The sequence below is a fragment of the Girardinichthys multiradiatus genome, chromosome 2 (genome assembly GCF_021462225.1).
Source record: "Girardinichthys multiradiatus isolate DD_20200921_A chromosome 2, DD_fGirMul_XY1, whole genome shotgun sequence".
Taxonomy (NCBI): Eukaryota; Metazoa; Chordata; class Actinopteri; order Cyprinodontiformes; family Goodeidae; genus Girardinichthys; species Girardinichthys multiradiatus.
The window spans coordinates 17,755,724-17,771,663 of NC_061795.1; the positions used below are offsets into that span (position 1 = coordinate 17,755,724).

The window sequence follows — 15,940 nt, forward strand, 5'->3', positions numbered from 1 at the left end:
TGACTTTCACAACAATCACATGGCTCACCAATACAGAGTAGGCTATTCTGGGGACACAGTTGGTGGGAAATGTGCTGACACATGCATGTGAACATTAGTACCAATGTTAGTACCAATGCTGATCAGAACAGGAGCAGAAATTACATCTACCTGAATCCTGCAAGAGTTTTATCGGTAATGTTTTTGAAATGGAGATTTTGCCACTGTGGCAAATTACAGGCAGACTGGGCTTTCCATGGAGCACTTTTAATTTTCTTGGGAATGGTGCTTTTCTCTTAGGTCTCGAATCAAACCTTCTGCTTACACACAACATTTCTCCAGACTTTACCCTCCTTACTAGACAAATCACGTCATATATCGAAGCTCAGTGAGTTTACATCCAAGCTGGAGACCTAGCTGTCACTACTTCCGTCTTAAGATGACCACTGATGCCCAAATTCAGTTTTCATTTTTTTCAGTCTTTCTCAATTTAAAATATGGATACGAATATAACTACTGTGAGCTGCAAGCAAAACCAAAGGTGAAAAGGATAAGTAAAAATAAGAAAATATTTAGATGTTAGATGTTTCTAACACATAAAATGTTTAATGCAGCTCGTAATTTACACAGTGATACATGATTTAGACAGTGGTTTAAATAACTCACTTAACAAAATGAAATGCCTCTATCATTGTGATCCACAGTTGCTCCAATCTAGCAGGAACCAAACAACATTTCTATCATCCCATTTCTGTCATCCCAATGATTACAGTGGCACTGTTTTAAATCTCATCAGGATGCAGCAGACAGATAGACAGGGAGCAGAAAGAAAAGCAGGAAAAAAGACAGCCATTATCGAGCTCTATAGGACAGATGTGGACAGAAGAAGGTCCTCAACAGATGAATTCAGCATGTAACTCTGACCTTTACAGTAGTCTGCTGGGTCCTCCTGCTCTTCATCATCTGAGCCCAGAATTTCTTCCTCTGGCTCCGGTGGCCCTGCCACCTCAGGGGGAGGTGGAGGAGGTGGCGGGGGTGGGGGTGGGGTACTGACGGGGGCTTTCTGCTGGGTTTCAGGCCTGTAAACACAACGTTAAAACAAGACTTAGCAAACTTTAGCAACAACTCAATATATCACATGATTTTTGTGTTTTAAGCCATGACTTACAAGGAGATCTGCAGACTGAGCTGGAAGAGTAGATGACTACTTCCAAAATCAGACTTTTTTACATCCATATTTCAGCTTTTCAAGTGTGGGTTTCTATCTGGAATCAGTACCTTTGACATAGACAGTGTCAGACCTCCGGACTTTTCTACAGTATTGGAAACAACATTCAGAAGTGATGTTTGGTGTGTATGTATGTCTGTGGTAAACAGGAGGAAAAATGTCAATGGCAGTGTCCCCAATGTGCAATAATCATAATAAATATATGAGATGCCATCTACAGAACGGTAAACGGTAGGACAAACAGCCACTAAAACCGCAGTGTATATTAATGTTAGGACTGAAAAAGTAAGATTTGCTACACATTGCAATAAATCAGCATTTTCCGCCTATGAATGACCAGGCTAATGGACAATAACAGGTGCAAATATCAGCTTAGGGTGGGCAATATGACAATCGTCGATTGTAAAGGATTAGAAAAATGTTGACTAGCTGCCAAACAGAGATTGTGAGATCATCCATAATGCACCTTCTATGCATTACAGTGCTATGTGGAAAATGTTTTCACATTTTCTATGTGGAAATGTAATAAAAGAAAGAAGAGGCACTTCACCTAACACCAGAAATGCCGGTGTGCACTATCGAAAACATTTCTTAACAAAGTCATTCTGTTTCTTGCAAAGTTTCATATTCATGAGAGTAAAAACAATGAAGAAGAAAAAGCCTTTTGACCTCTTTGTAAAGGATCTAAAACTGTACCTTATTACAATTTCTGACTTTACAATAAAGAAGCAATAAAAATGTACTAATGCACACAATCTGACTTTGTAACTAGCATTTATCTTGCCTTTATTCTTTGTGGTTTTTCTTTTCTGTTACTCTCTTCAATTTTGTTCATTCTGAATAGAGAGCGGCGCGCATGGTCCGGTTACAAAAATTCGCAGGAGCCCTCGCGCAGGTGCTGGAACAGCACGATTGCATCACTGTTGGCATGCGCACCCTCGCACCCTGATCAACGGGTACTGTGACTTCGCGTGCACTCTCTGCTGCCTTATGGTCGAGCATAGCAATTTTCTATATTTTAAAATTAAGTTACACAGGAAGCATTTAGATGTAAAATGCTATTTAAAAGGTAATGGCATTTTTTACCAGGTTGAAAAATGTCAGTGATTCATTCCTTGTTGCAAGACAGCGAGAGAAAGCAAGACATAAAGCAGATAACAAGAAGGCTAAACAGAAGGAGAGCAAGTTGCTGTTTTATCTTTTTTAACTTTCAACATCTGGCTGTCATAGAACATGATGGATGGTTGGCAGAAATATAAATTCTCCAAAAATTTATATTGCCAAGTCAAACTTCAGCTACAAAACTACTCGGTGAATTTTTAGTAGAAAAACAACAGACCATGGCTGAAACAGATGATTAGGGTTTATGATGAGAATACGTTAACATTTTCTTATTAAGGTACCATCATATCCTTAGCCTAAGTGTCAGTTAATGTATCTCTGTAAAACTGAATCAGACAACATAAGCTCCAAGACGTCAAACACTCTGGACGTTGTGTGACTGCACAAAAAACTAAAACATACAAAACTGTGGTTACCAATAATGGAGATTCTCTGTTGCCATAGCGACAGCGGAAAAGGGGGCTCGATGGGTCCGGGACTCAAAATGTTAACATGGTGACAAGGCCAACACACACACACACACACACACACACACAGCATTTTAAGGGGGATGATAACTTGACATTGAGATTTCATTGTGATTTTACAACTCTATTGTCACACATGCATACACACACACACACACACACGCACGCACAGGCTGTCAAGGTTCTCTGTCCTTGCAGCAAGATGCCCCATCTTTACCAAAGCAGTCACGTAGAGCGTCATACATCACGTCTATAAGCTCAGTGCTTTTGTGTAATTCATCCTATTGGCTGAACCAATACATACCCCTCATAACTTCCTAAAGCCAAGCTTAGCTGTAATAAAAATTTAAACGGTCTCATTTAGATGGGTAGAGGTAAGGATTGAGACAGAAAGAAAAGAAAACCCAGCAGGGGAACAGCTTAAAAAAGGCTGCAGAAACAAACAAGGCAGAGAAAGGCTGAGAAACACAAAGGTGAGATGAAAAATATGAACAGAGATGTGGATAACCACACAAAAACAGAAGCCACAGATAAAGGTTTGAACAGCCAGACCAAAAGGGAGAGAATAAGCAGAGAGATTATTTAGTCACAAAGAAAGTCCAAATACACAACCTGCATACAGAAACATACCAACATAAGCAGACACAACAAAACATAATAACAGATCAGGAAAGGTAACTGAAAAACATCTCCCACTGGCCAACTGCAGGTACAATTTTGACATATTGCGTAAATTTCCAGTGGCAGATTGACTATTTGAACAGAACAGCTGCTGCTTGACTGCTGGAAATGCAATCATCAGTAGAAGAACTGACGAGTCATGCGAAGTTACTTTTCTGTAGTAAAGAATTGGGCAAAAACCACCACATAAATTTGCAGTTTAAAAATGAGAAGTGGAAAACAACAAAGGCGGGTTATATATGGCTGGTTTTTGACGGGAGCAGCCAGTCATTGTTTTAAACCCAGTGTCAGTTTTAGTGTTTTTGTCTTTAAAAAGAAAATATATGGTTAGCCGGCCTGCCACCTGATAAATCAAACTGTCAGGATAGGTTGTTTCACAGGAATGTATTTTTAAGTTAAGATATTCTTATGTTTATTTTATTTGGCACAGCTGAATAATCACATTGGCAAATGGCTAGAAATAACAGGTAAGTGCACTGTTAAGACAGATATTTTGAGTAAGGTAAAACATTTGAATTTCTTTGTCCTATGTCCCTTTAATTTTCATGTTGCCATGGTGCTGAAGTGTCCACAGTTTTCTTCCATTAAGTTCCAACCATCATCACAACGTGAAGTGACTGATACCACACTTTATAACCCAACCTTTAAGAGCTGCAATGCAGAGACCACCCTGAAAATCAAGATGGCTATCCTGATAATCAGGATGGAAAGTGTGATTGTCCATGCACTGCAGTTCAAACGTATTCCTGCCACTTGAGCTTTTTTACATTTTGTAATGTTACCACCACAAACCTAATGTATAGAATGTGCCAACACAAAGTAATGCATAACTGTCATGTGGAATGGAAATGGTAGATGGTGAACAGCAGAGCAGCTGTGCAGAGAAACTGTAAAGTTTTGCCACAGATTTCTTTATTTGAATCAGGGTCTGTGCTTTCCTCCAGAAAAAACCTGCATCTTTCCGTTCAGTCTGATCAGCTTTGCTGTCCCTGCTGAAGAACAGCATTGCCACAGCATGATGCACCCACCTCCATGTTTTACAGAGATGTTTAGTTCAAGGTGCATTTTCAGTCTTACATCTAAGCCAAAAGTGAAATGGTGGTCTCATCTGCCCCGAGCACCTTCTTCCACATGTTTTCTGCCTCCCCCTACTAGAGGCAAACTGAATACAGAACTTCTTATGGCTTTTTTCCTGCCACTCTGCTGAATGTTCAAAGCTGGTACATTGTTTTATAACCTAAGTCTGCTGTAAACCTCTTCGGAATATCACCCTTGGCCTGTCTGGTCTGTTACTTGATTTTCAAGATGCTGTTTGTTCACTAGCATTCTCTAACCAACCTCTAAGGTGTTTACAGAACAGCTGGATTCATACTGACAGTAAATTAAAAACATTAAAAACTGGTTGCACTGGGTTTTATTTAGTTGTATCACAGTAAACGCAGCTGAACACATAATGACACACAGGATTTTACCTTATTCTTCTTCTACTTAACAATTAGGAAGAACTTTTTGTTGGTATTTGTGATGTAATGTGACCAAATGTGAACAAGTTTAAGGGGAAGGAATAGTTTTGCAAGGCATTGCCTGACTGCAATTTACTGGGTTTATTGGGTTGGCAATGAACTCTCAGGAACACTGAGCGTATAACATTTAAGTATGTTCTGCTCTAATGTAAATACACAGAGCCTTGCTGAGTCCTTAAACTTCGACAAGTCATCCAGAAATAATTCCTCCTCACCTCGATATTTAAAAGAGCACTTTTAAATTACAAGTCTAAACAAGAAGGTTTCAGCCATTTAAACTGCATGCGGTGTGAAGGAAGCCACAGCAGAATGTGTCATCCATCCTTCATCTTCTTATGAGCGCCGACGTGCCCAAACTGCTTTGTCACACCTTTACCCCAAGCATGAGTATGTGTGTGTCTGGGTGTGCGCAGTTTTCCCTTCTCTCACGCTCACGCCCTGTAATGGTATCTGTAACCCCAGCGATAAAAAAAACAGCCCAACATGTTTTTCTAGGTAGTTTACTGACAGAAAAAATATTTCTCTTCACAAGTACAGTCTGACAGATGTTCAGACTGGATGTCTTTCCTAGATAGAAAGATGTTAACACCATGTCCATTATCCACTGTTGGAATTATGATTTTGATTAATTAATCTTTATCAATAATTATAATTAAAAATCATAATTTGACAACATTTATTTCTTAACCAAAATCCTCATTTATGAATCGAGACCAGAGATGTTTTCTGGTGTTGTAATTGTGGCTCAACGCCTTTGATAATTACAACTGTTAAATACTCAGTAATAATTAATAACTATTACCAGAGATGTCACTGTTTAATCGACCGTTTCTGCTGAAACGTGTGGAACTTCAACCTTATCTTGACTGACGAATCACTCTTGCACAAAATAAACACAAAACGCCTTCTGTTTATCTATGTGAACATTTATTAAATCACAGCCCTGATACAATCCGCTCTTCCGATTTAATAATCCTCACCTACTCAAACACGCAAAGTTCTACACAAAAGGGGTAAAATATCTAACTAAACAAAATAAAGCAAAACAGCAGTATGGGATCAAACCAGTAGTTATGGCAAAATAATAATATGACAAAGTGATGTGGAGGTGAGTGGAGGTTGGGGCGTAGCTCAAACTGTAACTCAGTTATCCTCAGTCATAAAACATCCCCCAACGCTGGGCGAGGTGAGCAGACAAAGGGTTATAAAACGTTTGGCGGCAAGCTAGTAAGCAGTAAGGTTGAAGACAAAGAAAATGATGAATTTCACCATGAGGTTATTGTAACAGTCCAGTCTCACAGCGCACCTGCGCTTGCTCTCGGGGGTTCAACAACACACACAAAGCTGGGTAGCGCAGCAGCCTCCAGACGTCCAACACGGCACATCAAAGTTTCAATAAAAAGGTTACATGCACATATAAATCAGAACACATTAGATTAAATGGCGAACCCTGCCCAGACTTTCTAAGAAAGAAATAAAAATAAAGGATGAGTTTTACTTGTCGTTGTCTTCCTTCTGAGCAGAGTTGAAGAGAGAAAAAAGGTTGGAAGTTAATGTGCGTCCACAGTTAACTTCGGGAAGAGCAGTCAATTTTCGTCCTTTGTCCTTCTTGGCAAAAACGGAAAAATATGACTTGACCATCAGCAGTCGACTAGAACCAAAACAAGGTGGCGATTTGTCTCCTTGAAACTCCGTGGGTTTTTTTTGTGGTTACGTGTTAAGCTCACGTCTTTGATCGGCAAAGTGAAATTTCTGGTGGCATCCAGCAACGTGCAAATGGTCCAATATTCAGCAAACAAGTGGTCCAACACCACACATGAAAAGCAATTAAGTCATGTCATCTGCTTTGGCTTATGACAGCAGAGTAAAGGTTGAGCTGTGATAAGGTATGCAGAAAATGCTCAGTAGGATGTAAGCTAGGGCTGCACAGTGGTGCAGTTGGTAGCACTGTTGCCCTGTAGCAAGAGGGCCCTGGGTTTCTAATCCCAGCCTGGGGTGTTTCTGCATGGAGTTTGCGTGTTCTCCCTGTGCATTTATGGCTTCTCTCTACATACTCCAGTTCCTCCCAAAGTCAAAAAGCAGGACTGATTGATTTATGTGAGTGAGTGAGTGAGTGAGTGAGTGAGTGAGTGAGTGAGTGAGTGAGATGGTTGTTTGTCCTGTGTGTTGTGTTTCAGTGTAGACTGGCGACTTGTCCAGGGTGTACCTGACCTCTTAACCAATGACTACTGGAAATAGGCACCGACCCCCCTCCCCTTGACCCTGCAAGGATGAACAAGAATAGATGATGGATGGATATAAGCGACATTTATTTGACAAAATCCACAACAAACATTAGAACTGAGTTGTCACTGAAAAGAAAAGAAAACAATTACTTTCTCCTAGGAAAAGTCTCCTCCACCCCTACTTTGGAAACATACCAGGACAGATTAGTTGTTGTAAACTGCAGATCGGACAAAGCAGCAGTAAAAACATCAAAGTGCACACGTCAAATATTTCACGATTAACTGTCAAAAACAAAAATGTGTCCGCGTATATGTACAACTGAAAGAAATCTCTCCGTGAACGATCAGCATTTGAAACTTTAGATAAAACCTGTAGATCTTTAGATACTGAGCTGGCCAGTTAGTATGGCAAGCACTGTTTTGATGTCAGAGTAATTGTAATATGCTGGTAAATGGAAAAAATAAAATTTTCACCACATTAACAGTTAAACCAGAAATTATTGTAGCCCTGTCAAATTTTGGTGGGTACTCTTTAAATTTTGCCAAAATGTTTCTTCTGACTTTAAAGTACAATTAATGTTTTGGTTTATCCAAGCCAGAGTCCTGGCTTGAATCTGATAGAGAATCTCAGATGGGAATTTAAGATCAGGGTGATTGCAAAAAAGTATCCCTACCAAATTATCACCAAAGATAAAAGATGGAAATGGAAACGTAAAAAAGCTGGTCAGCAATTAAAATAATGGGGGGTTTGCTGTAATAGCAAGAGAGATCTTTCCATTGATTTGGACAAGGGCATTTTTAACATGCAATTTGGATGGATGGATGGATGGATGGACAAAATGAAAAGTCATCAGCTCTGTTTAGCCATTAGTCTGTGTTAATAAAATGAGATTCCTCGATCATAAGCAAATTAGTTAGTCTAAGTTGTGAGAAAACAGGGATCCCGAAGTCTGTACATGTCCTGCATTTGACTTGCCAATTTGTGTTTATTTTGTTTCCAGCTGACAGGCTCGGGGAGAAGAGGGTGACGCATTTTTATTGAACGGGAATGACGTCTGGCTCTGAATTCCTTCGCCTACACAGTGTTGGACTTGGAGTCTCCTTTGTTGTTTTTGCAGCTTATGAGCTGATCAGTCATCCACAACATACATACAGAAGTCTTGCAATCTTACAGGGCAAGTGACCTATAAGATGAGAGTTAAGGTTTTCCTCTTCTTGCTGGAATTTTTGATTGGCTTGTTTGACACAAATAAGCCTTTAAAATACTACTTAAGCATGTTATTAGGTTTTTTTACACTGCTTGTGAATTTTAATGCCTCTGGTGACATTTCTCATTTTGATGATTGAAACTGAAAACAAATGTAGCAACAGGGTACCTTTAGTACCTTTTTCTGCTCTTGATGATGATTTTTCTGCGTTTTGTATTCAACAGAAAAGAAACAGTGTATAAAGCTTGGTTTATCTTCCATCATCATCCTTAGATTTATACTGGTCTAATGCATCATGCCTCCTGCACCAGGGAGGTGTCTTCCTGCTAATGACAGTCACATGACATCACTAACACATGTGTGATTAGTGAGAAGCCATGCAGCTGATCGCTCTAAACTCCATGACTCGTACTAAACATCTTTCAATATCACCAAGGTAACAGGTATTCCTTAGCAACAGGAGCCCTGTCCTCTGCTCCCAATGTTAAAGCGTGGGCTTTTAGACTGTCGTGGCGGTCCTTCTGCTCCAGATCTCCATTGCGACAGAGGTGCTTATCTATACCTCTGATTCATTCACTGATCCATCTTTCCTTCTCTCCATCTTGGCCGTGTGAGCCAAGAAAGCTGACTCATTCTGTCCGCTCCTCCGGAGGATCCGTCTGTGTGCAGAACTTAGATCTCACAGCTATTTTCAGGATGCAGCGTAACGTCACAAGCAGTACTGTGCTCCCACGTCGCAGTCTGTAAGCTGCGCAGCGTGGCTTAGCAGGATTCCACATACTGTACTTAAAGGTTTCGAAGAGATTTACAGCAGCTACACAGTGACAGCAGGCAATAACCCCAGCATCCCAATGGCATCAGAAGAAAGAAAGGTTGCAGCAGTGCAGACTGTCAGCCTGAAGCTGACAGATGAAGGTTTAGGACACATGCAGCTTGCCCAAAATTTTCAAATAACGTTCAATTTGCTAAAATCATTCTATTATTTTATTTTCTACTTTATATTTAGTTTTCCTGCAGAAATGTGCATATCTTGTGTTTTGTTGAATTTATGCATTCCCATACAACACATTTAGTTTAGTCAGGTTTGGCTAATTCATATATACAGCTTTCATGCTGGTTTGATTCTAAAGTTCACTTACAACGCAGTTAAAATGCTCCCAGTGGTGTTTTTTAGTATTTTTGTTTGTAATATTTAAGTATAATAAACATTTCCTGAATTATTTCCTATGAAGGAATTTCTGTTCAGTATAGGATAATTCAGTTGAGGTTTGATCAGTCAGAGTACTTTAGATTTTGAATTCAAAAGCAGTCCAGATTCCTAAAAACAAAAAACTGTCAAATATGCTGCATTTGATTTGTCTCAGACTTCAGAGCTTGCGTCTGGAAGTAACGTCACACTAAGATGAGAAGTATCTAGTTGGAATTTAGAAGACCAGTGGGATCTGCTCATAGTGGTGATGCCAGCTACTAATAGCAATATAAGCATCTAATTTAGGTATTCAAACATAAAAGACATTGTACAGCGCTATGTGCCTTCGGTAAAATGAGAAACAATGATAAATAAAACCAGTACCTTTTACTACTTAGTATATGCTTGGCAGATACTCTTATGAGTACAAAGAGAACCCACCCTTACTTCACTCGGACGAGAAATATTTTGGCTGTTTAACATGATTAGATCTCGTAAAACAAGGGCCCTCGTGTATCCACATAATTGCAAATCAGCTTTGAAAAACATGGCTTTCTTTTAACCTTTAGTGATATTACTTTGCTTTCTACTTTCTTAACATTTCCTGGTACCACTTGCCTAACTTTTATGTTGTTCAATCTATGTATTTCAATATTTCAATAACAGATATAGAGGCTGTTAAAATGTTGCAACTAGAACTTTAATTTGTTGATTTGCTTCTATCCAATGTGTACAGCTGCTAATAGTTAATCTTTTTGACTTGAAAATATTTACTCCAACACTGTGGTTAAAGGTTAAAGATGGATCAGGACTGTGTTGAAGTGGGGACCACTATCCTTGAGGCTACTGGTCAGTTGGGTGTTTGTCACTCCAATTTACAGAGACTGTATTGATGGTTGGGGAAGCTCCCCACAGAACAATGGATACAAGTCCATTTACTACATTCTATTGACTCAGCTATATGGTACATCCATTAGCTGATGCAGTTCACACGCGGGCAAGATGCAAACACACGAATGTGACATCCAGCACAAATCAACTCTGGTATGAATTGCCTAACTTAAAGTTGGAAAACATGCAAGCTATACACCTTTAGTGTTTATTTATCGTATAACACGCAAAGCCACTGTTTAGATATTACCTCGCTTGTATGGGAAACAATGTACCACAATACTATCACATGAAGCTGCTGGGGATCAGCATTTTGCTGTCCTTCCCTCTCTATACAGCGGTCTGGTTCACCATGTTCTGAATCTAAACATTTCAGTGCAGTGAAGCAATCCAGCTACAAAGCATCTTTATTGTTAAAACCGCCCACAACCACTGAGGGCATCCGCTACAAACTATGTGCATGAATGTAAAATGCTATTAAGAGCTCATACATGGTGCCGCTTTTTAATATGCAGTTTGTTGTTTATTTTAAATTTATATCATATGCATCCAAATTATGTAATAAAACAATAAATACCTACTGATATGCAAACCTACGTTTACGCCGTTTAGCTCATTTGTGACACAATACAATTTACTTGTTGTGAAAACGACACATTCTGCTCTGGCAAAATAAGAGCAGGGTATGGGGAAACGTATCCAACTTTTTAGTATGGACCATTCCGGTTCTGCTTGCAGAACCAACATGTTTAACTGTAAGTTCTGCCACACTTTTTTTTAAAAGGTAGCGCATGAAGGGATGACGCAACAAAAGATCCTGACGGACACACAAACCGGCTGGAGGTTGTGGATTAGTGCAGCATTCTTCAGCGGCGAAACGGTGTGCAGTTGGCTCTGCGTTGCTCACTTGAAATTGAATCAATATTAGGATAACGGGCACATAGAGAAACAAGCTGAAGTGAAAAAAAAAATACATAAGAGTCCTTAGAAGCAGCAGAAATGTTCTTTTGTCAAAAACCCAGGTTTAAGCTCATGTTGAAAGTAACAGGGCCAATAAGGTAACTAACAAATTACAGCAGTTTTAAATACACAAACACAAGCTACAATTGTAGATTATCTTATAGATTGTCTTATCAAGCTTCTGCTATTGCCCCCACTATTGACAGTTAAGCTAATTAAATATGGTTAAATGTGCACCTTTAGGTTGCATGGTTTTTTTTGCAATTCGCAGAACATTTATTTTACGTTTTTATTAGAGAAAAAAATATATTTTGCACACACTGTATTCACTGTTGAATATAGTATAGAAAAAACTTTTGATTTCCCCTAATGTAACCTTACTAAAAGCAAACCAAACTGTGAGTTCAGTTCAACACGCAAGCAGTTTGTTAGCATTGCATCCTTAACAAATAACTAGCTCCACAGTTATTAAATTAAAAAACTTTTTTATAAAACATTACACCTCTATTCTAGGATTGTAGGGCCGTGGATCTCAACTTGTGGTACAGGCACCTCTGATGGTACTTGGGCAGCATGTAGATGTACTCTAAACTTTGAAATTTCTATATCAAGAGTACCAACTATTAGTAAAGTAAACAAGAACAAAGTAATTGTAATATAGAGTTAATGAACACAGACAAGCATAAGGACGGGCTGTTTAAACACACGGATCTTTGTCTCTCCAGAAGAATCTAAAACTGAAACTCCCAGCACAAACTAAAGCTGACGGTGAATCAGGAACAAGTGCTGGTGGCTCCATTTACCTTTAGAATCAGAACATGGATCTGGTACTGACATGAAACCCATCAGTGTGCTTCAGCTCCAAGGAGAAGGGATTTGCTCGCTTATTTGTCCAGTCACCAGGCTAACTACTGTTAGCAAAACAAGCTAATATTGTACATCTATGTATGTTGTCATTTCAAACACTGTAACTGCATATTCACTCAAGGAGGTTTATTAGCACATGTGCAAAACATGTAATGAGAAGCAAATTGTCAGAAGTGCATATAAACTTTTTTACTAAGGTGTGCATGAAAGGCAGCCAATATTCCCACCTGGAAAACCAACTTCTAGATGGGAACACGTATAACCCCATTTACTGAGGTCCTACATATTATAAAAGGTTGGAGAATCACTGATTTCCATATTTTGTACATATCTGCTGTTTTTAGGGTGTATTGGGTTTTCAATTCTGGCTCTACCTTCGTTTGATAAATAATTTAACAAAGCAGTCGGAGGTGAGCTTTAAATAATTTTAGAACCTGGTAAAGGTTCTACATTTATACCCCTGGAATTCACAGAGTGTACTTCTTCTTATCAAGCCTGCATGTGACTTGGTCAGAGCATTGGGATGTCTCAGCCGTTTCTGTAAACAGGATCTATAACAATTAATGAGCCATCAGCTTCTTGGAAAAGGCAATTTGTGACTGTGATTTAATTAGTAATGAAAACTATGTTCGCCTAATCCAAACCAGTGACTACGACAAACAGATTGTACAGTGTTCTGCAGAAACCTGGCTTGCCTTAGGTTTTTTTTAATTGTTCAGCGGTAAAAAGGTGTTGCCAGATTCAAAGCAAACAAGACGAAGCTTGCATGACAACCTGGAACACAAAAACATAACAATGACTGAACTGGTTTAAGAGTAAAATGAATGGTGGGATCTTTGAATTTCTCTTTGCTTCCACTGGTATCTTTTTAAACACAAGAATGCTTTAACTCGGCATTTAAAGAATGAAATGACTAACAACATTGCTAAGATGCTGACACCACTCTTATGGGTGTTCATTACAGCAAAGGCCACATCTGAAGCTGGATAATAATAATTCCCCATAATTACTTTTCATATGCAAGCTCTAAATGATGTCTATTAATCACTGCTGGACAGAGAGGATGTTACCAGTGACAGCACACCTTTAAATAACTATAATATGTGCTATCGGACTGATGGGAGGTCATTTTAGCCATTTAAGTGAGCAGAAAAAGAAAGTAAATATCACACCTTCCCTGCCGTGACATTTCCAAACTGTCTGGTATTAACGTTAGAAATGCACATTTCAAACTTTATAGGTTCAAATCTTAAAGCTCATCCAGAAAAAAAAGATTAAATCAGAACTTTAATAGAGAATAGTTTGAGTTTTAAAACAACTAGAAACACATATACTAGTCGCATGACTGAGCATCTTCATTGTTAGTCTCAAATAGTTACAAAAACCAAACTGTTCCTTTAAACTAAGCCAGTCCTTGCTACCTTCTATGTGCATGTAGTCTTCATCCAATATATTCCTTTAAAGGAAATGTTCTGATCTCTGTAGAGAAACCGAGTTTATACCTAAAGCAGATCCTCACTGGTAAAATCATAATTCACACGGACTGGAGACAGCTCAACATCTACCTGAACCGGAGGGCCCTGTGACGCAGACGAAGGACACACAGAGCCAGTCCCCATCTCTTCTTGGTGTCGAAACCTGAGTTTAACTCCATGTGACAGGGAAGAGAAGAGGACGGCTGGCGCTCTCCGATTAAGTCCACAACAGTGGACAGACAAGATGGACCCAGCTATAAATTCCAGCAGCAGTCACATGGGGCTGCGACACCCACCTGTTAACGCACCATCTCAGCATAGTTTGGAGCTTGCAAGCATATGGACACCAACGTGGGTCCAGCTATACTAACTGAATGCACAAAGCTATAAATATGCACAAAATGTTTCACATTCAGGACTAAACTGCAACCAGAAGTGTTATTAATGTGTGTTATCACCCTCATGATTGTTTAGACAACCCAAAATTAACTCTGATCTCTCTAGTTTAAACTAATTTTGAGTCTCACTGAAATGAATTTGCTGGGCTGAAGCTTTTACCAGGTAAATATAAATGTAATTCCAATATTATTCATATCTCTGACAGATTAAGGTATAATCTTTTAAATTTAGGGCTGCACGGTGGCGCAGTTGGTAGCACTGTTGCCTTGCAGCAAGAAGGTCCTGGGTTCAATTCGCAACCGGGGGTCTTTCTGCATGGAGTTTGCATGTTCTCCCCGTGCATGCGTGGGTTCTCACCGGGTACTCCGGCTTCCTCCCACAGTCCAAAGACATGTCTGTTAGGTTAATTGGTCACTCTAAATTGCCCTCAGGTGTATGAATGAGTGTGTGCATGGTTGTTTGTGTGTTGCCCTGTGATGGACTGGCAACCTGTCCAGGTTGTACCCCGCCTCTCGCCTGTAGACTGCTGGAGATAGGCACCAGCTCCCCCGCGACCCACTATGGAAAAAGCGGTAGAAAATGACTGACTGACTGACTTTTAAATTTACCAACAGGTTTATTTTCACTGAAAGCAATAATTGGAGAGTCCCAGAGTCCTGACTTGAATCTGATAGAGAATCTGGAGAGAATTTAAAAAAAGGTCATCATGTGCTAAAAGTAAAGGAATGCAACAAGGTACATTGTTAGGAATAACCCTATTCTTTTATTGATATTTTTTTAAATTGATACCATTAAAAGACATTTTTAAATGCTTTTGTACATATAAATCAGCATCTACATTAGGGCATTTTTAAACACAAGTACACTGATGAATACATAAATAAACCACTTGTTATTGCCAAAAGAGCAGGATGTTTACTCTCAGTTTGCACATACTCACCGGAGTTCAATCTGGTAACTAATCTTTCAACCAGAAAAGTCTCTGAGCCACAACAGTATGGAAATCAGCATTGCAGAATGTGAAACAACAGTGATCTATGGTAAATAAGCTGACTAGACTAGGTAGGCACACAACAGTTGTGATGGTGAGCTTCCAGTTGTCCTGAAACTGCTGCACTCCATCTGTTACAATTCTTTCTCCCAACAAAGTTTCAGTTTTGTAAAATCTATTTGATTGGTTATGCTTGGTGAAAATCCAAGTATTAAAAGGAAAGGATTAGTTGTACCCTGGTCTTACTGACAATCAGCAGTTTCCATACAGTCCATTTCTACTAAAACCAGTTTACAGAAAATATGTGGTTCTCATTGCTGACACAAAAACAGAATAATTGTGGATTTGTAGAAGTAACTGGACTAATAATCAAAATAAATTGTATTTTCATGTTGATGAACATTAGCAGATTCCTAGTAAGGACTAGATATTGTCTGCTTTCATTTACAATTTTCTACCTAGAAATATTATATCTGTTGGATGTCTCTACCGGTTTCCATTTAAGCCTGAAAGCTGTATTGCTAAAACACCCACCGTAGGATTGCCACAACAAATCCAAACCCACAACAAATTAATGTTTGCCCAAAAGACTATTCAGGAAGCCAGGTCTGATTTCAAATACCTTCCAATATGGATGTCTTTCCAGGTCAACAGACTATCACGTTCATTATGTCTTTCTGAGTTATTTTCCTTTTACATTGGGTATTGCTGCATTATTTCAGCTGGACTTCATTT

At 39.2% G+C, this 15,940-nt stretch overlaps 1 protein-coding gene across 1 annotated transcript in view; it reads right to left on the reverse strand.

Annotated features, from left to right (window-relative positions):
* srpk2 (SRSF protein kinase 2) overlaps window positions 1-15,940 on the reverse strand; it is a 93,911-nt gene that overhangs the window by 35,386 nt on the left and 42,585 nt on the right. Inside the window, exon 3 of the mRNA XM_047354492.1 lies at window positions 904-1,058. Coding sequence (XP_047210448.1) covers window positions 904-1,058 — 155 coding nt within the window. The remainder of the gene's footprint in view (window positions 1-903; window positions 1,059-15,940) is intronic.